The 25385-nt window shown below is 47.1% G+C and overlaps 1 protein-coding gene across 2 annotated transcripts in view; it reads left to right on the top strand.

The window, feature by feature from the left end:
• Window positions 1-19449, top strand: part of LOC124115981 (exonuclease mut-7 homolog) — a 39303-nt gene extending 19854 nt beyond the window's left edge. Inside the window, exons 10-19 of one of the 2 annotated variants that reach the window (XR_007219346.1) lie at window positions 2602-2663; window positions 3273-3409; window positions 10217-10326; window positions 12013-12262; window positions 12482-12654; window positions 13824-13985; window positions 15194-15247; window positions 16701-16829; window positions 17506-18249; window positions 18282-19449. Coding sequence is in view for 1 of the 2 variants with exons in the window: in XM_048389175.1 (XP_048245132.1) it covers window positions 2602-2663; window positions 3273-3409; window positions 10217-10326; window positions 12013-12262; window positions 12482-12654; window positions 13824-13985; window positions 15194-15247; window positions 16701-16829; window positions 17506-17910 (1482 nt within the window). In the remaining variant the exon portion in view is untranslated. Of the gene's footprint in view, window positions 1-2601; window positions 2664-3272; window positions 3410-10216; window positions 10327-12012; window positions 12263-12481; window positions 12655-13823; window positions 13986-15193; window positions 15248-16700; window positions 16830-17505 lie in introns of both variants that reach the window. The other variant, XM_048389175.1, reaches the window with a different exon arrangement.
• The last annotated feature ends 5936 nt before the right edge of the window (window positions 19450-25385 follow it).

Raw genomic sequence — 25385 nt, forward strand, 5'->3', positions numbered from 1 at the left:
TCCGCTGGGTCTGTGTCTGTGTCTTTGTCTGTTTGTAAGTGTGTGGCCAGACTTAGTGTGGTAAGGTTGTGGTATAGTGCCGTCCGCTGGGTCTGTGTCTGTGTCTGTGTCTGTTTGTAAGTGTGTAGCCAGACTTAGTGTGGTAAGGTTGTGGTATAGTGCTGTCCGCTGGGTCTGTGTCTGTGTCTTTGTCTGTTTGTAAGTGTGTCGCCAGACTTAGTGTGGTAAGGTTGTGGTATAGTGCCGTCCGCTGGGTCTGTGTCTGTGTCTTTGTCTGTTTGTAAGTGTGTGGCTAGACTTAGTGTGGTAAGGTTGTGGTATAGTGCCGTCCGCTGGGTCTGTGTCTGTGTCTGTGTCTGTGTCTGTGTCTGTTTGTAAGTGTGTGGCCAGACTTAGTGTGGTAAGGTTGTGGTAAAGTGCCGTCCGCTGGGTCTGTGTCTGTGTCTGTGTCTTTGTCTGTTTGTAAGTGTGTGGCCAGACTTAGTGTGGTAAGGTTGTGGTATAGTGCTGTCCGCTCTGTCTGTGTCTGTGTCTGTGTCTGTGTCTTTGTCTGTTTGTAAGTGTGTGGCTAGACTTAGTGTGGTAAGGTTGTGGTATAGTGCCGTCCGCTGGGTCTGTGTCTGTGTCTGTGTCTGTGTCTGTGTCTGTGTCTGTTTGTAAGTGTGTGGCCAGACTTAGTGTGGTAAGGTTGTGGTAAAGTGCCGTCCGCTGGGTCTGTGTCTGTGTCTGTGTCTTTGTCTGTTTGTAAGTGTGTGGCCAGACTTAGTGTGGTAAGGTTGTGGTATAGTGCTGTCCGCTCTGTCTGTGTCTGTGTCTGTGTCTGTGTCTTTGTCTGTTTGTAAGTGTGTGGCCAGACTTAGTGTGGTAAGGTTGTGGTATAGTGCCGTCCGCTGTGTCTGTGTCTGTGTCTGTGTCTTTGTCTGTTTGTAAGTGTGTAGCCAGACTTAGTGTGGTAAGGTTGTGGTATAGTGCCGTCCGCTGGGTCTGTGTCTGTGTCTTTGTCTGTTTGTAAGTGTGTGGCCAGACTTAGTGTGGTAAGGTTGTGGTATAGTGTCGTCTGCTGGGTCTGTGTCTGTGTCTTTGTCTGTTTGTAAGTGTGTAGCCAGACTTAGTGTGGTAAGGTTGTGGTATAGTGCTGTCCGCTGGGTCTGTGTCTGTGTCTGTGTCTGTTTGTAAGTGTATGGCCAGACTTAGTGTGGTAAGGTTGTGGTATAGTGCCGTCCGCTTTGTCTGTGTCTGTGTCTGTGTCTGTTTGTAAGTGTATGGCCAGACTTAGTGTGGTAAGGTTGTGGTATAGTGCTGTCCGCTGGGTCTGTGTCTGTGTCTGTTTGTAAGTGTGTGGCCAGACTTAGTGTGGTAAGGTTGTGGTATAGTGCTGTCCGCTGGGTCTGTTTCTGTGTCTTTGTCTGTTTGTAAGTGTGTGGCCAGACTTAGTGTGGTAAGGTTGTGGTATAGTGCTGTCCGCTGGGTCTGTGTCTGTGTCTTTGTCTGTTTGTAAGTGTGTGGCTAGACTTAGTGTGGTAAGGTTGTGGTATAGTGCTGTCCGCTGGGTCTGTGTCTGTGTCTTTGTCTGTTTGTAAGTGTGTGGCCAGACTTAGTGTGGTAAGGTTGTGGTAAAGTGCTGTCCGCTGTGTCTGTGTCTGTGTCTTTGTCTGTTTGTAAGTGTGTGGCCAGACTTAGTGTGGTAAGGTTGTGGTAAAGTGCTGTCCGCTGTGTCTGTGTCTGTGTCTTTGTCTGTTTGTAAGTGTGTGGCCAGACTTAGTGTGGTAAGGTTGTGGTATAGTGCCGTCCGCTGGGTCTGTGTCTGTGTCTTTGTCTGTTTGTAAGTGTATGGCCAGACTTAGTGTGGTAAGGTTGTGGTATAGTGCTGTCCGCTGGGTCTGTGTCTGTGTCTGTTTGTAAGTGTGTGGCCAGACTTAGTGTGGTAAGGTTGTGGTATAGTGCTGTCCGCTGGGTCTGTTTCTGTGTCTTTGTCTGTTTGTAAGTGTATGGCCAGACTTAGTGTGGTAAGGTTGTGGTAAAGTGCTGTCCGCTGTGTCTGTGTCTGTGTCTTTGTCTGTTTGTAAGTGTGTGGCCAGACTTAGTGTGGTAAGGTTGTGGTATAGTGCCGTCCGCTGGGTCTGTGTCTGTGTCTTTGTCTGTTTGTAAGTGTGTGGCCAGACTTTGCATGGTGAGGCTGTGCTATAGTGCCGTCCCAGCTGAGTGTGTGTCTGTGTGTCTGTGTGTTTGTGTGTGTGTTGGGGAGGGGGTAGGGGGTGGGGGTGGGGGGTCGGGGGTCGGGTTTGAGTTGGAGCGACTTGTGCTAATGATACACAGATCACATTTGTCATTTTGAGTTAAAAAGGTTGTCTTGTATGCCCCCTAAAATTACTTGCACCCTGGCAATGACAAATAACACAACAGGTTCGAAATAATATCATATAAAAAATGGTTAATGGCATCATATTAAAAATTATTAGAAATTATTTCAACTGGCTTACAAAGAAGGAAATGTTTCTCGTCTTGTTACAAGTAATCCAGCGTGGTTAGTCATGATTGTTTTTGTGCCTTTGAAAAGAACATTTCTTCAAAATTCTGGCATCATACCTGATTTGTCTCCAGCCCGGCACAGTGATTGGCATCGACTCGGAGTGGAAACCTGCTTTTGCCGCACAGCCCCAGAGGTGAGTGCATCATCAAACACAGTTTCTCCATCACATAAGATTTTAGGTTTATTTGTTGTTTAACGCTGCACTCGGCAATATTCCAGCTATATGACCGCGGTCTGTAAATAATCAAGTCTGGACCAGACAATCCAGTGATTGATATCATGAGCATCGATCCATGCAATTGGGATCGATGATGTGCATCAACCAAGTCAGCAAGCCTGACCACTGATCCTGTTAGTCGCCTCTTACGGCAAGCATGGGTTGCTACAGACCTTTTCCACCCTGGATCTTCACAGGTCCCTTCACATAAGAGGGTGGTCGGGTAGCCCAATGGTTAAAGCGTTTGCTCGTCACCCCGATGACCCAGGTACAAATGCGGACATGGGTACAATGTGTGAAGCCCATTTCTGGTGTCCCCCTCCATGATATTGCTGAAATATTGCTAAAAGCGGCATTTCTGGGGTCCCCATTCTTATCCACCCATTACAATTTTCTTTCAGAGTTCCCAGATCTTTCTTATTCCCTCAATTTGGTGTTGGCAACTCTGTAGATGCTTTATGTAAGGTGAGGTCGTACACACTTCAAACAAACAATGTAGGTAGGCGTTTTGCTTGTGTGTGACAGAGTGGCCCTGATGCAGTTTGCTGTGACGGACCAGGTTTATCTGATCGACTGCGCTACGCTCAGGTCCACACTCACAGACCAAGATTGGGCCGACTTCACGAGTCGCATTTTCTGCAATGAAGCCACGGTGAAGCTAGGTAAGTCTCAGATTGTGCAACTGTGCATATGTATCTGGACAATAGTGTCAAATGTAAGATGGTTTTTTTTTTACCCTGTGGGGATTTCAGGTTAGAATAGGCCTCTTGCTCCCTTTGTTCATTGACACAAAATTACCCTGTCTGGCGCTCGGCAAACAAGGACTGGTCGGCTTGGAGTCAGTATACTGTGTCTGAGTGGGGTATTCATGTTAAACTGCGGCATGGTATCTCAGTGAGCTAGCACTATAAATCGGCAACAGTCCGGACTAGTACAAGCAGCCACACAAACACACACACGTACATGCACGTCGCTAAATAAGTGCAATACTCTTGGACGCGATGTTAAACCCCATTTCACCTCACCCATTGACACAGAAATTGGCACTAGCCTTATAGTCGTTGTCAAGCTGCCCAATAGTTAAGGTATGATGAGGCCATATTACATTAAGTAATACGTTACCACTGTTATACCGAGGCTGTTGTCTCCCACAACTGCTGCTATAGCGAAATCTACCACAGAGATCTCAATTACCTCATGCAGCACGTGCGTAGCCACCTAGCTGCCATGTGACACCCTTCACTCTTGTCTCCTTCGTCTTCTTAGCAAGACGTGTTTTCTCCTGCTGAAGCGTTCCTGGAAGATTTGGTGATATTTATTATAGTTTATTCTCTAATAAACTGTGCTTTTATGGGGCGTTGCGGTAGCTACGCTTGGTTATAATTTTCCCGCCAAACGGAAAATTTTTCCCGCCCTTTTTTCTCTATACTTGCGGGGTTCGCGTATGCACGTTGTGTTTTACGTTTCCCCTGTTCTTGTATGTTTTGGGGGTTAACATAACTTATTTCTTTAATAAAAGTTATATGTGTATGTTATATGTTCACATTGCTCGTTTATTTTCTTGTGAAAATGCTCGTTTGTGAATCGTTGTGGTGCGTGCGTTGTAACCATGTTTTGTTCTTTGTTTATAGCAAACAATGTCTGACATGGATATGTCCCCAGTATCCACCCCCTCTACCCCTGCTCCTCGGAGTTGTGGGGTGTGCAGAAAGTTTTTGTCATCCCGGGATCCCCACGATCGTTGCCCGCGGTGCAGGGTTCCTTGCGGGGACACCCGGTGTACCCTGTGCGAAGGTCTGGGGCCTGCGGAGTTTGAGCGGTACCGGCTGTACGTACAGTCTGTCTCCACCCCTGTGGTGGCCGGTTCGTCCGGTCGGGGTCCCCGTGCGGGTACCACCTCCTCGGCTGCGGCGGATCCCCTTGCGGCCCTCGGGCTGTCTGGGGCTTCCGTCGCCGCATTATTGTCGAAACTTGTGGACTCCAAGCTGGCGGCCTTATCGCAAGATAGGCCGCTGGCTGTTCCGTCCCCGGCCTCTTCGGTGGCCGCGGGTTCGGACGCGGGGTCCACCGGTACGGCGGCGGCTGCCGTGGTTACCGGTCCTTCCCCCGAACCGTTGCTTCCGCTATCGGTTAAGGACTGCGTTGCCATGGTGTATGACCTCTTCGAGGACATGCCAAAGCCCCTGCCGATACCGCGGGGAATCCACGGTTCCGTGGGTTCCTCCGAGGTATACGACGAGACGTCCGACAAGGCTTTCCCGGCATCAACCTTGCTGCGCGGGATTAAGCCTTCTTTGGAGAAGGCCTTCACGGCTGCCTCCGGTCGGGGTCTCCCGTTACCTCCCCCGTCGTGGAGAAAAGGGTCTTTCCCAGTACATGACCTTGCCTTTCCCGAGGCTGGTCCTTCTGCGGAAGCCCATGTGGAGCGTTTGGGGGTCCGTGCCCCACCGGTTGCCACGGTACCACAAGGTACCTTGCAACAGCTGGACACCCTCGCTCGACACTCCATGCTGGCAATGTCTCACGGAGACACATACCTGGCTGCAGCGGCCAGTCTGGTCGAAGGTTCTCCCACGGACCGAGACCAGCGCATTTACAACTGCTTGCTCGGTTTGAATGCTTCCCTGGAGTACGTTGCCGGGGCTTCGGCCTTTGTTTCCGGCACGTGCCATTTTCTTCGGCGCCAGTCGTATCTGGTTGCTTCAGGGTTGGACGCTGCTAATCAGGAGGTGCTCCTTTCGCAGCCTTGGTCTGCTCGGACCCTTTTTTAATAACAAGATCCCTGGGGTTCTGAAGGAACAACAGGCCGCTGTGTCTGCCGAGGCCTCTCGGCACACACTGGATCTTGTGGGGTCCTTGCATAGGCGCCTGGGTGCCGCTCCGAAGCGGAGCGCGCCCCAGGATGCTGCGTCCGGCAGGCCTAAGGGGTCGGGTCCTTCTTCCTCCGGGAAGAAGCCCCGCTCTGAGGGCTCCGGTAAGGGTTCTCAGCAGCCCTTTCGCGGGAAGAAGGGGAACTGGGGGAAGCCCAAGTCGTCTAAGGACGGCAAGGGCCCCTCCAGGTGACTCTCATTGGAGGGGTTCGTATGCCGACAGCGCCAACTTCGGTTGGCCCGTAGGCGAACCCGAGTCACTTGGCCCTGGACAGTTGCGCCTGCCGCAGCCTGTCCGGCCCCCCTCTCTTTCCCCAGTGGGAGCCAGACTCCAGACTTACTGGGAGAATTGGGAACAAGTGTTCGACGACCCGTGGGTGGTCAACACGATTCGGTACGGCTATCGGCTCGATCTCATAGCGAATCCGCCGCTCACCGTTGCCCCGTCGGCAGGTTTCTATTCGGAAACCGATCTTCCCTTCCTCGCCGATGCCATCGGCAGGTTGGTGGAGAAGAGGGCAGTTCGGGAGTTAGCTCTACCAGAAATAACACCGGGGTTTTACTCCAGGATATTTCTCGTTCCCAAGAAGGACAGTGCCGAACTCAGAATGATTCACAACTTGAAATCGTTCAACGAGTTCTACCTGCGCAAACCGCCCAAGTTCAGAATGTTGAGCTTGACGGACCTGAAAGCACTGATCATGCCGGCCGACTGGCTAGCTTCGATCGACCTGAAGGATGCTTATCTGCATGTTCCGATTCACTCGGATCATCAGAAGTATCTCAGGTTTGTCTTTCAAGGCAGGCACTACGAGTGGGTTGTACTCCCATTCGGTCTTTCATCCGCTCCCTGGCTGTTCACCCGGTTAACCACCCCCATAGTGGGGTTCCTCCCGGGAGGGGTGTCCGGTACTTCGCGTACCTGGACGACTCGCTAGTAGCAAATCGAATGTCGGACACCCTGTCACGCCATCTCGTTTTCGCACGTCGGCTCTTGGAGCAATTGGGGTGGATTGTCAATCTCCCCAAGAGCGAGTTAACCCCTTCTCAGAACTTGCAGTTCATCGGAGGTCGGTTCAACACGGTGTCCCATCGCCTATTTGTCCCCCCAGACCGGTGGCACAAAATTCAGGCGATGATTGCCAAAGTCTTAGCGGTGCAACAGACTGTTCACTTTTGGGAACAGCTGTTAGGGCTACTTGTATCAGCCCAGGACTGCACCGAACGGGGTCGTCTCCAACTCTGCCCGCTGCAACGGTTTTTAATCCAGTTGTTAGCAACGGAGGTGAACAGTGCGACCGTCGCCCTCCCGGATCGGCTCCGACCGCATCTGGAGTGGTGGACGCTCCCTTACAATGTCTTATCAGGAGTCTCTATGCGGCCCTACCGGGCCACGTTGAACCTGTATACAGACGCCTCTCTAGTGGGCTGGGGCGCCCATCTAGAGGGGGAGGTGAGCTCGGGGCTGTGGTGCGTAGACGAACTAGGTCTTCACATCAATTGTCTCGAGTTCAAGGCAGTGATCAACGCAGTCAATCACTGGAAGCATCGTCTCGTCGACGCCCGGCTCATGCTGGCGACCGACAACACGACGGTAGTGTCCTATGTGAACAAACTGGGGGGAACCCACAGTCACTCGCTACTCGATCTCACGTTCGAGTTTTACGCTCTGGTGGACAGTGTCCCGTGCCAGATACGCGCCCGTCACATCCCAGGTGTGCGGAACGTACTGGCCGATGCTCTATCGAGGCCTCAGGATCCGAGCCCCACAGAGTGGATGCTGAACCCAGTGGTGTTTCAGTGGCTGTGCGAACGTTTGGGTCGTCCGATGGTCGACCTGTTCGCAACACGGTTCAACAATCAACTCCCGTTGTTTGTATCACCAGTCCCGGACCCGAGGGCCATCGATCACGATGCTCTCGCGTTAGACTGGACGGGCTTGGACGCTTATGCTTACCCGCCGACAGCGTTGATACCACACATTCTAAGCCGGCTTCGAGGAGTTCGCTGTCGAATGTTACTGATCGCGCCCATGTGGCCGAACAGATCGTGGTACCCCGACTTGCTGACCCAGGTCACGCAGTCGCCACTCCCACTGCCTGTGAGACCGGATCTCTTGATCCACCCCCACACCCGTCAGCTTCATCCAAACGCAGGGCAGTTCAATCTGCACGCGTGGATGTTGTCACCGAGCGTCTGAGGAGTAAAGGTTTTTCTCGCCGGGCGTCTCGGGCATACGTTAGTATGCATCGTGATTCTACCCAGAAGGTGTATAATGCACGTTGGGTTATTTTCACGAAGTGGTGTTGTAAACATCACATTCATTCGCCAGATAAGGTATCTGTGCAGGATATTGCTCGTTTCATGTCTCACTTGCGAGAGACCCGGAAACTCTCCGGGGGTTCCATTGCCAACTATGTCTCGTCCGTTGCTACGGTATGGGACGTTGCTATGGGTACCAGTCTCTCCAAAGAGCCGGTGATACGGGGTATTATCAAGGGTTTCAAACAGCACGATCTTAAGAAGGGCCGCCTTTGGGCACCGGCCTGGGATCTTTCCCTAGTGTTGCAATCACTCACGGAAGCTCCGTATGAACCCTTGCATAGTGCTTCGTTCCGGCATGTGACTTGGAAAACAGCATTTCTCCTCTCCTTTGCCACGGCGGCACGTGTATCCGAAATTCATGCACTCGATGTCGCCAAGGTACGATTCGATAGGGGTGACGAAGGAGCGGTCCGCCTGGGCCTGCTCATGGGCTTCGTCGCCAAGAATCAGAGAGTCGGGCAACATAGAGAGAATTCACTGTAAGATCCCTCAAAGAAATCTTACATCCTGCTGATACTGAGGACAGAGCGCTGTGTCCGGTTAGGGCCCTTAAGTATTATCTTAAGGCTTCGAATGAACGTAGACAAGGGCGTGACCGTCTGTTCATATCGTGTAACCCTAATCGCACGGTTGACATAACTCGCAACTCGATTGCGTTGTGGCTTCGTTCTGTCATCAATCTGGCGTACCGGTCTCGGGGGTTACCGGTAGCGGGGTCAAACCCGCACGAGATCAGGGCGCTAGCGGCAACATTTGCCCTACACTCGAATATCTCTGTTCACAGAATATTACGAGGTTGTTACTGGCGTTCTGACTCGGTTTTTGCCAATCATTACCTCAGAAAGGTTTCTGATGAAGACGTGGAGGGGGTGCACCGTCTTGGGCCGCTGATCGCGGCACAAGCGGTCATCTAGGGGGTGTGTCCAGCGCAATTCCAAACTCCGCAGTCGTCAGTCCTTGCACGGTGGTCAATCTGGGTCGTCTCCAATGTTCCCACGCCGTGGGTACAGGAGTGGGGGTCCTGCAAACCAGCGCACTCACACCACAGGTGAGGCGGCTTTTTGTGTGTTTTGTCCTTATTTGTATTTTGACAATTATGCATTTAATTGTCTGTCGTGTATTCCAACCTTGCGATACATGCTTACGAATACTGGAATTAGGTCACGCGCCTAATGCATACTTTAAGTAGGCTTGCTCTGGGATATACGGTCTGAAGGAAATTAATTTCCCTCTTTTCGACTGTTTAACCTGATCTAAGATTTAGCTCACGCGGATACAGTGTTCTCATCCGCTGCGGCGATGAAATACCTATCCAGTGGGGCCGTTTGGAGTCACCAATCGTTTTGGCATTGACGATTGAGCCTTACGGTATGCGCTTGACAGTGCTTTGGTATTCCTATAGGGTAACGCCTAGCTAGGTGCATGCGCATCGAGTGCTTCCGCCTTGGTGTTTACTTCCGCTGGTCGGAAGGAACGCTAGCAGTCAGGATTCGGGTTGTAGGTGCTCCCCACCGTCTACTGTGGTAGTCAGCCTCGGTATAACAGTGGTAACGTATTACTTAATGTAATTTGTAGAATTTTCCTATTCGGAATATTCTATAAGTAATACGTTACCACTGGGCTGCTGCCCGCCCGTCCGTCCCCCGAGCACTTGCTCTCGCAGGAGACAAGAGTGAAGGGTGTCACATGGCAGCCAGGTGGCTACGCACGTGCTGCATGAGGTAATTGAGATCTCTGTGGTAGATTTCGCTATAACAGCAGTTGTGGGAGACAACAGCCTCGGTATAACAGTGGTAACGTATTACTTATAGAATATTCCGAATAGGAAAATTCTACAATTTTAAGTGTTTTGCTATATTTTGTCATCATAAGAATAGTAGATCAAATATGTTAGTTTCTATGGCTGTGATAAGAGGTGATATCCAAATTGAAACTTTTCAAACAATCAAGATGGTACTTGTTGTTGCCCTGTCTGTTGTTGCCATTAAGGGGGTCGGCTTGGAGTCAGTATACTTTGTCTGAGTGGGGTATTTATGTTAAACTGCAGCATGGTATCTCAGTGAGCTAGCACTATAAATTGGCATTAGTCCAGACTAGTACAAGTAGCCACAAAAACACACACATGTACATGCACGTCGCTATATAAGTGAAATAATCTTGGACGCGACGTTAAACCCCATTTCACCTCCCATTACTTGCAGAAAGATGTTACATATGTGTGGACTATAGCCGAGTGCAATGTTGAACAACAGACAGCCTGTGTTTTTTGTGCAGGTTATGGCCTTGAGACCGACCTGTCCATGTTCACCAAGACCTTCCCCAGCATGAAGGAGCCACTGATGAGGATGAAGAGGGTCGTCAATGTGGAGGACCTCAGCAAGCAGGTACGTCAGTCATCACCTTGTAGGCTGTGTCGGGGCACTGCATGACCTCATAGACTGGTGGTCCACTGGGTGCTGGAATCTTGACCTCATAGACTGTGGTGCAGGTACGTCAATCATCATCTTGTAGGCTGTGTCAGGGCACTGCATGCTGGAATCTTGACCTCATAGACTGGTGTGCCACTGGGTGCTGGAATCTTGACCTCATAGACTGGTGTGCCACTGGGTGCTGGAATCTTGACCTCATAGACTGGTGGGGCACTGGGTGCTGGAATCTTGACCTCTTAGACCTGTGTGGCACTGGGTGCTGGAATCTTAACCTCATAGACTGGTGGTCCACTGGGTGCTGGAATCTTGACCTCATAGACTGGTGGGGCACTGGGTGCTGGAATCTTGACCTCATAGACTGGTGGGGCACTGGGTGCTGGAATCTTGACCTCATAGACTGGTGGGGCACTGGGTGCTGGAATCTTGACCTCATAGACTGTGGTGGGGCACTGGGTGCTGGAATCTTGACCTCATAGACTGGTGTGGCACTGGATGCTGGAATCTTGACCTCCATAGACTGTAGTGGCACTGGGTGTTGGAATCTTGACCTTGTAGACTGTGGTGGGGCACTGGGTGCTGGAATCTTGACCTCATGGACTGGTGGGGCACTGGGTGCTGGAATCTTGACCTCATAGACTGTGGTGGGGCACTGGGTGCTGGAATCTTAACCTCATGGACTGGTGGGGCACTGGGTGCTGGAATCTTGACCTCATGGACTGGTGGGGCACTGGGTGCTGGAATCCTGACCTCATAGACTGGTGGGGCACTGGGTGCTGGAATCTTGACCTCATGGACTGGTGGGCACTGGGTGCTGGAATCATGACCTCATAGACTGGTGGGGCACTGGGTGCTGGTATCTTGACCTCATAGACTGGTGTGGCACTGGATGCTGGAATCTTGACCTCCATAGACTGGTGGGGCTCTGGGTGCTGGAATCTTGACCTCATAGACCTGTGTGGTACTGGGTGCTGGAATCTTGACCTCATAGACTGTGGTGGGGCACTGGGTGCTGGAATCTTGACCTCCATAGACTGGTGGGGCACTGGGTGCTGGAATCTTGACCTCATAGACTGTGGTGGGGCACTGGGTGCTGGAATCTTGACCTCCATAGACTGGTGGGGCACTGGGTGCTGGTATCTTGACCCCATAGCTTGGTGGGGCACTGGGTGCTGGAATCAGTGCTTTTTAGTCAAGGGATATGTGTTTAAATCCGTCCCTAGCACCCGATTGTGTGTTGTTTGTTAGTTGTTTAGCGCCTCACTCAGCACTTTTCCAGCTATATGATGGCGGTCTGTAAATAATCGAGTCTAGACCAGACAATCCAGTAATTGATATCATGAGCATCGATCCCTGAAATTTGGATAAAATGACATGCATCAACCAAGTCAGCGAGCCTGACCACCTGATCCCGTTAGTAGCCTCTTACGACAAGCATGGGTTGACTACAGCATAAATACTACAAACAAATCAAATTGATTGTTGTTTTCTCTGCTCCAAATATTTCTTGTGCATGTTCGGGCGATGAGAACAACACAATTATAATGTGCATATTTATTATACCCAAATCCACAGTCTGAAGCATGCTCACACTGCTACATTATTACTCAGATCAATTGATCAGTGTGCACTCAATTTTCACAGATATTTGGGGATGGCCCAGTTGTTCTGGATGAGTCTTCATTCTTGTCTGATGGCGAAGACAGAGGGTCTACAGGACGCCAGGATGTGGAGGAGGGAGAAGTCGCCGTGAAGCTGTATACTTTCTCCAAGAAGGAAGAGCGTGGCTTGAGTGAGCTGGTCAGACAGTGTTTGGGAAAACCCTTGTGCAAAGTGGAGCAGATGTCCGACTGGGAGAAACGCCCACTACGCCAGGCACAGATTGTGTATGCAGGTAGGCACTTCACTTTTTCTAGGGAGGATGTTTTGACTTAAGCTCTGATACAAATTTGATAACTGATGCTGCCGCATTCAGTTTTGAATAAACTTTACAGGTATCAAATCAATATTTGATACCTCTAAATTTGAATCACAATGGGTACGCTTCCTCATCAGCCCAAGTTTTTAAAGCCATGTGATTAGAACTACTAAATGTCCTGTCATCTGTTGTCAGCTCTTGACGCCTATGTCCTGCTCGAGGTGTACAAAGTGCTGACCTCACATGCACGGCAGTCAGGGCTGCAGGTTGACCTCGAGCCCCCTGTGTGTGCCAAGTGGTCGAAGCTTTCAAAAACAGACAAGAAGAAAGCAAAAGCAGCTGGGAAGAGGCTTGAACCGAGGGCACCGGTGAGTAGGGGGGTATACTAATGGGGGCACCAGTGAGTAGGGGGGTATACTACTGGGGGACACTGGTGAGTTGGGGGTATACTACTGGGGGACACTGGTGAGTAGGGGGTATACTACTGGGGGCACTGGTGAGTAGGATGTATACTACTGGGGGCACTGGTGAGTAGGGGGTATACTACTGGGGGCACTGGTGAGTAGGGGTTATACTACTGGGGGACACTGGTGAGTGGGGGTTATACTACTGGTGACACTGGTGAGTAGGGGTTATACTACAGGGGACACTGGTGATTAGGGGGGTATACTACTGGGGGACACTGGTGAGTAGGGGGTATACTACTGGGGGACACTGGTGAGTGGGGGTTATACTACTGGGGGCACCAGTGAGTGGGGGTTATACTACTGGGGGACACTGGTGAGAGGGGGTTATACTACTGGGGGACACTGGTGAGTAGGGGTTATACAACTGGGGACACTGGTGAGTGGGGGTTATACTATTGGGGGACACTGGTGAGTAGGGGTTATACTACTGGGGGTCACTGGTGAGTGGGGGTTATACTACTTGGGGACACTGGTGAGTAGGGGTTATACAACTGGGGACACTGGTGAGTGGGGGTTATACTATTGGGGGACACTGGTGAGTAGGGGTTATACTACTGGGGGTCACTGGTGAGTAGGGGGGTACACTACTGGGGGACACTGGTGAGTGGGGGTTATACTACTGGGGGCACCAGTGAGTAGGGGTTATACTACTGGGGGACACTGGTGAGTGGGGGTTATACTACTGGGAGACACTGGTGAGTAGGGGGTATACTACTGGGGGACACTGGTGAGTGGGGGTTATACTATTGGGGGACACTGGTGAGTGGGGGTTATACTACTGGGGGCACCAGTGAGTAGGGGTTATACTACTGGGGGACACTGGTGAGTGGGGGTTATACTACTGGGAGACACTGGTGAGTAGGGGTTATACAACTGGGGGCACTGGTGAGTGAGGGTTAAACTTAAGGTAACTCAAATCATCATTAAAATAATTCTTGTGAATACATCAGACATTTATTCAAATGCATAACATGTATTATTTATTCATAAATGCAAGAAAGTATTATTTGCATAAATGTTAACTCATTAAATCCTATAGACTATAACTGAGCCAGGTTGTTTTTGGTCAGCCAGAAGCGTCCCGCCCCGCCCAGTCCGGCCCCCCGATCTCCCCCCACCAGCTGAGGGTGGTCGTGGACACCATGCTGCAAGGCCTCGGCAAGCACCTGCGCAGTTGTGGTGTCGATGTCATCATCTTAGAGGCCAATGACGACCATGAGAAGGCTATAGTGGTCAGTATGCATTTCTGTCAGAGTCCTCAATGTGTGGCCAGTCTCATTAAGCTCAGAATTTCCCCCCTAATACAATACCTCTCTGCACGAAACTCTGACAACCCCACCATAGGAAGTCTTATCAGGTGAACTTTCAGCCAGTCATCATTAGAGCTTCTAAGATTTCAGTATGAGTGGACGAATCATGGAGACCAGTAAATGTGATTGCTGTATCTCAAAAATGAAGTTTAACGGCCAGTTCCAAATGTCATTCTTAAAGGCTTCACAAATCTGCACAAATATGATGTTGTGAGTATTTTACTTCATTCTGTTGTTGCTGAACACCATGGCATCCACACCCAACACAGAGTATTCTTGAAGGAATATTTAGGTTCTGTGTGTTTTCTTTTGTTAAAGTCAAAGTTTCCAAATCGAGGTGAACATATAATGATGAATCATTTTAGACAAATTGGCCTCTAAATTGGCTCACGAACCCACGCATGCTTCATTTAGATTGGGTAGTCAAAGGTTTCTTCCGGGTTCACACGACAGGTCCTTCTATCAAGGGGTTGTCAGATCTTTATGCAGAGAGATCGTATCGAAGTAAAAGATTTGTGTTTAATTGGATAGGATGTATAACTAACTTGTTGATAGGAGTGTTGATCTGTGACAGAATGACCTATTTATTACCTGGGGAACTGTCGGGTAGCCTAGTGGTTAAAGCATTCGTTCGTCACGCTTAAGACCCGGTTCGATTCCCGACATGGGTACAATGTGTGAAGCCCATTTCTGGTGTCCCCCGCCGTGATATTGCTAGAATATTGTTAAAAGCAGCGTAAAAACAATACTCACTCACTCACTATTTATTGCCTGGTGGATATTCCATGTTAAAATGTATTGTACCTGTTGTGTCTGGTGGTCAGGTTGATTGTGTCATTGAGGATGTGGATTGTGTCATTGAGGACGTGGATTGTGTCATTGAGGATGTGGATTGTGTCATTGAGGACCTGGATTGTGTCATTGAGTACGTGGATTGTGTCATTGAGTACGTGGATTGTGTCATTGAGTACGTGGATGTGTCATTGAGTACGTGGATAATATTAACGACTTATTTGTCTGGTTGAGGCTTATTTACAGGTGAATGACATTTAACTGATATACTGGTGAGTGCGGCATTAAGCAACAAACAAACATTTAATGTCGATTGATATTGAAACTTCCCATTTCAGATTTGTAAGGAGCAAGGCAGGATAGCTCTGTCCAGTGGCTACCCTTACAAGATGGTAGGTACCTCCTCTCTTGCTGTCCCCAGTGCTCCATACTAGTTACATGGTGGGATTCCAGGGAAGAGTAGGTCCCTGGAACCTCATGTTGTCTCCCTGTGGGGATTGTGGTATAGATTCGGTCCCTAGAATCTTATCCCTGTGGGGATTCCACAAAAGATTATGTCCCTAGAACTTCATGATTGGATTCCACAGTAGATAAGGTCCTAGAATCTTCATCTTCCTGAGGCAAGGAGTTAACTGACTATAAAAGTCCAGTTTCCACCCTTGCCGAACAAGGCTGGAGTTCCTGGGCTCAATCATAGCGCCACCAGTGATTTTTATGTCCCTTTATAGAGTTATGTCCCTTCTAAGCCTCTCTCAGATTCAGCCTTCCGTATCACTTGCATTTGTTTCAAACAAAACAGCGGCGCTCAGTCAAGACGATCTTGTAGATAATCAAGATTTATATTGTGATAAAACGGGTCTTACATCGCGAAGTGCATCAAATATCACATGAGCACCTTGATTAAAAACATGAAAAGACTTGCAAAATATCTGTTGACAACGACTTGGCGGTGCACATGATTTGCAAGTCATGCAATCGACCGAAATCTGCACAACAGTTTACAAACCGGATTTCTATTTTGTTGCGCCATTTTGATTGGACTATGCATAGACTCGTTAGTCCAGCCAAAATGTAACTCCATAATGCCAGCCTAGTTCGGCAAGGGTGGAAACTGGACTTTTATAGTCAGATAACACCCTTGCCTCGGGAAGATGTAGAGCCTTATGCTTGTGTCCCTGTGGGGTCTCGGGGGTAATATTGGTTACCTGCACACCATGATTGCCTTAAGAACCGCCGCCTCCGTGGCCTTGTGGTAGAGCGTCCGCCCGGAGTGTGGAAGGTCCGGGGTTCGATCCCCGGCCGCGTCATACCAAAAGACGTTAAAAGATGGTACTTGTTGTTACCCTGTCTGGCGCTCGGCATTAAGGGGCTAAAACAAGGACTGGTCGGCACAGAGTCAGTATACTGTGTCTGAGTGGGGTATTCATGTTAAACTGCGGCATGGTATCTCGGTGAGCTAGCACTATAAATCGACATCAGTCCGGACTAGTACAAGCAGCCACACACACACATACACGTGCATGCACGTCGCTATATAAGTGCAATAATCTTGGACGCGACGTTAAACCCAATTTCACCTCACCTCACCTCACGCCTTAAGAACCGACTAAAATGAGGTAAAAGTGGTAACGATTTCCTGGTCCCTGTGATAAAACATTGTACATTAATGTACACCAGTAGTCCTAACTGTAGGAACAGGGTGTAACTTGAGTCCTTTCTTTTAGTACTCTAGTTTGTTTCCAAAGCTGAATAACCTTTCATCTGATTGTTTGTTTGCGTGACAGATTTTATGAAAGTCTGGAATGATGTGTCAGAGTTATGGAGTAAGAACACATTTGACTTCAGATTCGGTCCCACGTGGGAGAGGCGATGTGCTACAATGTGGTCTGTCAAAAGGCAGGCGATCAGGCCACGGAGGTCCTCAAACACTTCAATGTCAAGGTCACACAGCAGGATATTTTCAGTCGATGTCAGGTCAGTTCTGGTTAAAGACATACAGCGATGTCACGGGGCAAGTTGTTTAGGATGTTCACTGGTCTGGACCAACATGGTTAGCTCATCTGATTAAAAATCAGTGAGCTTATGTCACGGTGCGTTGTTCGATGTCTGTCATCCATTGTACACGTTGGCATTTTAGATCTCTCCTCTCAAGCTACAAGGCCTCTGTTAGAATTGCTTACAGTATTGTCCCATTTTATATGTGGCTGCCATGGCAGTTGAATATGTCATTTTGGGCATTAACACAGCCATTTCTATGTGTATCAATATGAAATCTGATATTGAGCAAGTATGTGGCTTTGAATAACTTGTAATACATTTTTTACTATTTTGATTTTTTTTTTATCCCGTTGACTTTCTCTTCCACATACCCTCGTTATAATAGTGTTACTGCATTTCGACATCTTCTCTTGAACTACAAGGCCTGCAGATCTGGAAATTGTAGAATATTTCAGTTTGAAGACACTCAGAAGTTCATAGAGTTGATTTTATGTCTCATCGTTTACCTTTACTCTGTTCACAGACTTGATTTTATGTCTCATCGTTTACCTTTACTCTGTTCACAGACTTGATTTTATGTCTCATCGTTTACCTTTACTCTGTTCACAGAGTTGATTTTATGTCTCATCGTTTACCTTTACTCTGTTCACAGGTCTGTAATGGAGATGAGTACCTTGAAATCCCAGCCTCGGACCTAAAGATACTTTACGACAGGAAACAACAGCTCGAATATCAGAAAAGTCGAACTAAGACGACAAACAATGTAGCCCTGTCTTCTATGTTGGGCAGCATGGCGGCCGACGGTGCCCACTTCCTCACACAGTACAGCGTGGACTGGGGCACGGTTACCGTGGTAACGAGCGGGGCTCCGCTACAGGTGGAAGCCGTACACAAGTCTAAGTTTGAGAGTGTGGAGTTGTTTTACTGTTGTGCGAACTGTGGCAAGGTGTTCTGGGAAGGAAGTCACTTCAGTCGCGTGTGTGACCAGTTCTCCCATGTGCTCTCGCTCGATGACAATCAGACTGTGTACGATCAGCTCAGAAAGCAGAGCAGCTAGATGTTGAACCTCTTGTCCCTGGTATTTACTTCAACACTAACTCAAGGAGGCATGGAGTGTCTGACGCTTGTGAAATATGATGAGGAATTGCTGCATCTCAAATTAATAATAAACACAGTGAACCCCTATTATTCCTGATGGTAGGGTTCTCAGTGAAATTGTCCAGATTTACACATTTTTGGGTTAGTGAAATCATTGGTACGAATGGTCCCATGTTAACTGTTTTTGTGTCAGTTTCCTCTTAGCACATCTTGGAAGTTGAGTCTCGGGTAAAATAATTTAACCTTCACTTAACCGTTTTCCAGTCATGTAACCTATAATAAAGCAAAGGGAGGTTCAGTGATGGTCCAGTTAACGTTTCAGACCATGAGTTGATGGTCCAGTAAACGTTTCAGACCATGAGTTGATGGTCCAGTAAACGTTTCAGACCACGAGTTGATGGTCCAGTAAACGTTTCAGACCACGAGTTGATGGTCCAGTAAACGTTTCAGACCACGAGTTGATGGACAAGTATACGTTTCAGACCACGAGTTGATGGTCCAGTAAACGTTTCAGACCACGAGTTGATGGACAAGTATACGTTTCAGACCATGAGTTGATGGATCAGTAAACGTTTCAGACCATGAGTTGATTGTCCATTAAACGTTTCAGACCGTGAGTTGATGAACAAGTAAATGTTTCAGACCACTAGTAGATGGACTAGTAAATTTTTCAGACAACGAGTTGATGGACTAGTTAACTTTTGAGACCACTAGTTGATGGACTAGTTGTCGTTTCAGACCACTAGTTGATGGACTAGTAAACGTTTCAGACCACAAATTGATGGACTAGTAAACATGGTAAATGTTTCAGACCACGAGTTGATGGACTAGTAAACGTTTCAGATCACGAGTTAATGGACATGGTTGATGCATGTCATTGTATTTTAATTGTGTAGATCAATTCTTGTGATGTCAATCACTGGATTGTCTGGTCCTGACTTGATTATTTAGCTGCAATATTGCTGAGTGCAGCCTTAAAAAAAAGCAAACAAATAGTTGATGGACCAGATAACGATACTGACCACAAGAAGACAAGGTGGTAAATATTTATGATGGGCTGGTGAAATATTTCCGACACTAACCAGCATGATCACGTAACAACTGACATGGTAGTAATTCACAATATGCACAACAATGCACTTGCATGAAGACTCCTGCCAGCCATTATCTGTGAACTCCGGATAAATCTTGTTGGTTGTGTCACACAAGTTCCATTTGGGAGAACATTTCTTTTTGTGTTTTGCGCGACAGTTGGACTGGTATACATGGTATATGAAATGTATCAGTGTCACGAGTCAATCAGGTGTCCATGCATTACTTGTTTCCCCTGACGATATGATACACAATATGCCTACCCATATGTCGATTCATGTTCAATCTCATTTAAATCAAATCTTAGTTCTTGCTACCGCTAAACAAAGATCTGAGGACATCCCATTACGGGTCACGTCAGACTGACTTTTCGCGAACTTCGACCGACCAATGGAATGACTGACAAGAAGTCAACATTAGCCAATCAGAAGGCAGCTTTCTCGTGCTTTAAAGCACTAATTTCAAATTGGCGATTACGCTCCGAAACATATTTTGACAAATACTCGATTAAAAAGTTGAAACCTGAACAAAAGAACATTCTGGAATGGCTAATAGATGGTCTAGATTGTATGGATTCAGTCGTTTAGCCCGTAACTATCGTCCGGAATACCCCATGTTAAGGTTTTCGACGTTGCATGAAATGAAATCACATTCCGACTGTCACTTTCATGATCTAGTAAGCGACGCTCTGATTGGTTGGATGAAAGGTCGTTCTGACGTGTACCCTAATGGGATGTCCTCAGATCTTTGTTTTGCGATGGCGAGAACTAAGATCTGATTTTAATGAGATTGATTCATGTTTGAATTCTGTATAGATTTGGGGCAGGTCTTAGACAAATACCATTTGTGTAATCTATGAGCATGGGTATGGTGCTGACAGATCAGTGAAAACATTGAGAGTAAATCTGGGATTTGAACCCAGATCACAGGCTTCTGGCAAGGGAAGCAACTCTGTACAGCAAATACCGGTGCCTTATATGACTGGGCCACCTGTTCTTCCATGACAAATATAACACCAGATGTGCAGAATTGAAGAGAAAAATGTAGTTGGACTTCAAATATTAATCAAATTACAACAAACATCCATTGAATATTCACATCACCATGTTTTTAGAATTGGAGACCAGAAAAATAATCCTGAAGTATTCATATGCAGTGAAAATTCCTGAAAATTTGTTGGCTTCTGATTTTGTGCTATTTAACCAAACTACAGCACATGCAAATTCATTTTACAGTGTTATGAGTAGACCGGAGGACTGTCTAAGTGATTTTAGTTGAGATGCGTGTATAGTCAGGGTGCCTGTCTATAGCGGGGGTCGTTGTCGTGAAGGATACTCTCTACACCCTAGCTGGCAACTGATAGCTGTAGGTCAACTGCACAAGTTGTTTCAAAAGTGTGTGAAATCTTAATTGATGATGTGTTGACTGGTTTTCAGACTTTCTCTTGCTGCTCAAATCATACGTTCTGATAAGTTTTTATCTGGACACCACAGTCGCCATTTTAAAACAACAATCTTTTTCCGCAATGTGCGAGTATGTTTAAAGTGGAACTGAAAACGGTTATGCACACAATTGAATAGGCTTGTCTGGCTGGGCTACATATCTGTAGCGTGGTTTTGGCCAGGTAGATTTCTTTATCATCCCAAACTGGCTTCACCAGAGATCTCACTTAGGTGACATCATGATATATCTCCTAGGAGATATCGATACAATGACGGCATCACTATCCTTTGCACTCTGTGATGTCATCGGTTACCATGACATCACTAATCTCTCTGCCACTGAATCTGTTTACATTATTTTTCCACACAAGACACTAATTATTACAAACTGAAACATTTCAAGTAATGATTTTGGAAGCTAAATAGAATCTTGCCCTTGTGACTTTTGATATCATATACATCAACACGATCAAAGTTTTTAAATTTTATCAACTTGTGTTAAGATGAGATGCTCGGCGAGATGCTGTATGTCGCATGACGTAGTAACCCTCATGACAAGTACCCCTTCAGCTCTACTGCCAGGAATGAATGTATTTAGGCCCTGCCATTTTCAGCTCATAGATTTAAATACAAGATTTTTTCTCATTTTTAAACCCATGTGTTTATATTCGGAAATCAATTTTGAGTTATTCCCTCTATTCAGGGGTATTTTGAATCATGGAATGTGGTGGTGTTAATAGGATAATCTAGGCTTCCATATTTATATAACACAATGCTCAGTTCAGTTGTATTTCATGTTTTGGTGTTTATACATACCGTATTCGTCGTAATATGCACCCCGCTCTAAGAAGCGCCCATGGCGATATTTGCTAATATTATGGCTAGTGAACAATCCAAATTAGCACCCTTTCCAATTGATCAATGTACACAGGACTTATTTATTCGTGTATAATACGAAACTTGTGTGTTATATGCACCCTCAATTATGGGCAATTAAAATTCTCGAAAAATATATCTATCGTGTATAATACACACAGATTCTTCTTTTATATCATTTCAGGCTGTCAGCATAAACCACAAAATTTACAATCTTTCAACTCTGTTTTTTTTCTCACCAAAATTATATTGTAATAAGAGCCCCTATTTCTAATTTTGAGAGCGCCCTGGGCGCTTATTACGTCGAATACGGTAAATGTTGCGCATTAGTGTTTTATTGTACTTTTGAAATGGAAAAGAGTTGAATTGTTTAATCATGTTAATAGGCACTTCTTAGAAGTTGACAAATGACAAAGTAGACACAATTTATTGATTATGACTTCTTTAATATACTATTCTAGCAATGTTTCAGCCTAGCTCCTTGTACTTGTCAAGCAAGACTGTTGTTATCCATAAATTGTGTCCACTTCGATAAGAGTTGATTCCTAAAACTTAATGAAATGAAGACTTAGTCAAGTATGCTAATTTTTAATATTTAAGCTTTGGGTTTATTTTTGGATGAAATATTGGTTCTAATAGGTGATGAAACCAAATTTTAGGCTCCGGGCTAAAATACATGCACTCCAGGAAGTAGAATAGCTAATTATATGTAAGACTGAAGGAGTGAGTTCACACACATATTTTACATGGTTTTCTACACCAGGCACAGTCCCTACTTTAATACCTGTGTTTTAGAGTTATGACAGACATTGTGCACTGTTTCATCTGTAAATATGTATGTGTATAAGTGTCCCACTCCCACAGGAGAAATGGGTTATGTTTTATATTGGAAGTCACTGGACTTTTCTCAGATTGAGATTTAATGTGGACCAATGATGTAAATTTGTGACTGAAGATGAGTTACAATCTCATTAAAACCAGTTCTTAGTTCTCGTTACCGCTAAACAAAGATCTGAGGACATCCCAGTACGGGTCATGTCAGACCGACCTTACGCGAAGTTTGACCGACCAATGGAATAACCAATCAGAAGACAGCTTTCTCTTGCTTTACGGCACTAATTTCAAGTTGTCAACTACGCTTCGAAACATATTTTGACAAATTCTCGATTTAAAATTTGAAACCTGAACAAAAGAACATTTTGGAATGGCTAATAGATAGTCCAGATTGTATGGATTCAGTCGTAACTCGTAACTATCGTTCGGAATATCCCGTGTTAAAGTTTTCGAGGTTGCATGATTAGTAATCACATTCCGACTGTCACTTTCATGATCTGCTAAGCAATGCTCTGATTGGTAGGATGAAAGGTCGTTCTGACATGACCCCTAATGGGATGTCCTCCGATCTTTGTTTAGCGGCAGCGAGAACTAAGGTCTGATTTTAATTAGATTTAGATGGTACAAGCTTGGTTAACCAATAAAATCACACAACTTCACACTGATTATGAAGTTTTGTTTTCCTTTAGCACAGAATGGACCATTAGTTCCCGGCAATTCTTGTACAGTCTTTTAGGACTCCAGATAAAATAGATTCCGAGTACTCGAAGATCAAAGTAATTTGGCTGTTTTTATTAATAATAATAGAATAATTGTATTAAATGCATATTTGTAATGTGCTATTACCCATGTATTCGAATTGCTAACTCTATTATCAGTAGATGAGTGTGTATCCGATTTTCTTTCTCAGTTTGGGTATTCAACGCAGGTTGTCTTTGAGGGACTAGAAGGTTAACATCATATGCAGTCAAAGCCTTCACTCCTTGTTTTTCCCTTTTTTTTAAATTGCACCTTTTTACATTTTACAAATATGTCTTTTCAGAAGTACATGAATATTCAATTCGTTGTTGTTCAGTTGAATAGTATTTCAGTTATACTACTCAAAAGAAGTAAGGGGCCAGCCGATTCTTTGATATCACATGACAGGTTAGTATATAAACAGCTGTCCTGGCGACTTTAATTCAGGTTGTTCAAAACATACTTTGTGTAGGATTTGGGGCGGTCGGGTAGCCTAGTGGTTCAAGCGTTCGCTCGTCACGCCGAAGACCCGGGTTCGATTCCCGACATGGGTACAATGTGTGAAGCCCATTTCTGGTGTCCCCCAACGTGATATTGCTGGAATATTGCTAAAAGCGGCGGAAAAACATACTCACTCACTCACTCACTTGTGTAGGATTTGTTTTCTTTAAACATCGAACTCAGCAATATTCCAACTACATGACGGCAGTCTGCAAATAATCAAGTCTGGACCAGACAATCTAGTGATTGACATCATGGGCATGATCAACACATTTGGGATAGGATGACATGCATCAACCAAGTCAGCGAGCCTGACCACCTGATGACATGCATCAACCAAGTCAGCGAGCCTGACCACCCGATGACATGCATCAACCAAGTCAGCGAGCCTGACCACCCGATGACATGCATCAACCAAGTCAGCTAGGCTGACCACCCGATGACATGCATCAACCAAGTCAGCGAGCCTGACCACACGATGACATGCATCAACCAAGTCAGCGAGCCTGACCACCCGATGACATGCATCAACCAAGTCAGCGAGCCTGACCACCCGATGACATGCATCAACCAAGTCAGCTAGGCTGACCACCCGATGACATGCATCAACCAAGTCAGCGAGCCTGACCACACGATGACATGCATCAACCAAGTCAGCGAGCCTGACAACCCGATGACATGCATCAACCAAGTCAGCGAGCCTGACCACCCGATGACATGCATCAACCAAGTCAGCGAGCCTGACCACCCGATGACATGCATCAACCAAGTCAGCGAGCCTGACCACCCGATGACATGCATCAACCAAGTCAGCGAGCCTGACCACCAGATGACATGCATCAACCAAGTCAGCTAGGCTGACCACCCGATGACATGCATCAACCAAGTCAGCGAGCCTGACCACACGATGACATGCATCAACCAAGTCAGCGAGCCTGACCACCCGATGACATGCATCAACCAAGTCAGCGAGCCTGACCACCCGATGACATGCATCAACCAAGTCAGCTAGGCTGACCACCCGATGACATGCATCAACCAAGTCAGCGAGCCTGACCACACGATGACATGCATCAACCAAGTCAGCGAGCCTGACAACCCGATGACATGCATCAACCAAGTCAGCGAGCCTGACCACCCGATGACATGCATCAACCAAGTCAGCGAGCCTGACCACCCGATGACATGCATCAACCAAGTCAGCTAGGCTGACCACCCGATGACATGCATCAACCAAGTCAGCGAGCCTGACCACACGATGACATGCATCAACCAAGTCAGCGAGCCTGACAACCCGATGACATGCATCAACCAAGTCAGCGAGCCTGACCACCCGATGACATGCATCAACCAAGTCAGCGAGCCTGACCACCCGATGACATGCATCAACCAAGTCAGCGAGCCTGACCACCCGATGACATGCATCAACCTAGTCAGCGAGCCTGACCACCCGATGACATGCATCAACCAAGTCAGCGAGCCTGACCACCCGATGACATGCATCAACCAAGTCAGCGAGCCTGACCACCTGATGACATGCATCAACCAAGTCAGCGAGCCTGACCACCCGATGACATGCATCAACCAAGTCAGCGAGCCTGACCACCCGATGACATGCATCAACCAAGTCAGCGAGCCTGACCACCCGATGACATGCATCAACCAAGTCAGCGAGCCTGACCACCCGATGACTTGCATCAACCAAGTCAGCGAGCCTGACAACCCGATGACATGCATCAACCAAGTCAGCGAGCCTGACCACCTGATGACATGCAGCAACCAAGTCAGTGATGGTTGAAGCAAGCATGGGTTGCTGAAGACCTATTATAACCCGGATCTTCACGGGTCAGCAGGAATGCACTATAGAGACCTTTTGAACAACAAGGTGGAATATCGGAAGGGGGTTCTGAGAGCGAGGTTTTGCTTTGTAGAAATACATTCTTCTCAAAAG

This window comes from Haliotis rufescens, unplaced genomic scaffold (assembly GCF_023055435.1).
Source record: "Haliotis rufescens isolate VD_foot unplaced genomic scaffold, xgHalRufe1.0.p SCAF_8, whole genome shotgun sequence".
Classification (NCBI taxonomy): Eukaryota; Metazoa; Mollusca; class Gastropoda; order Lepetellida; family Haliotidae; genus Haliotis; species Haliotis rufescens.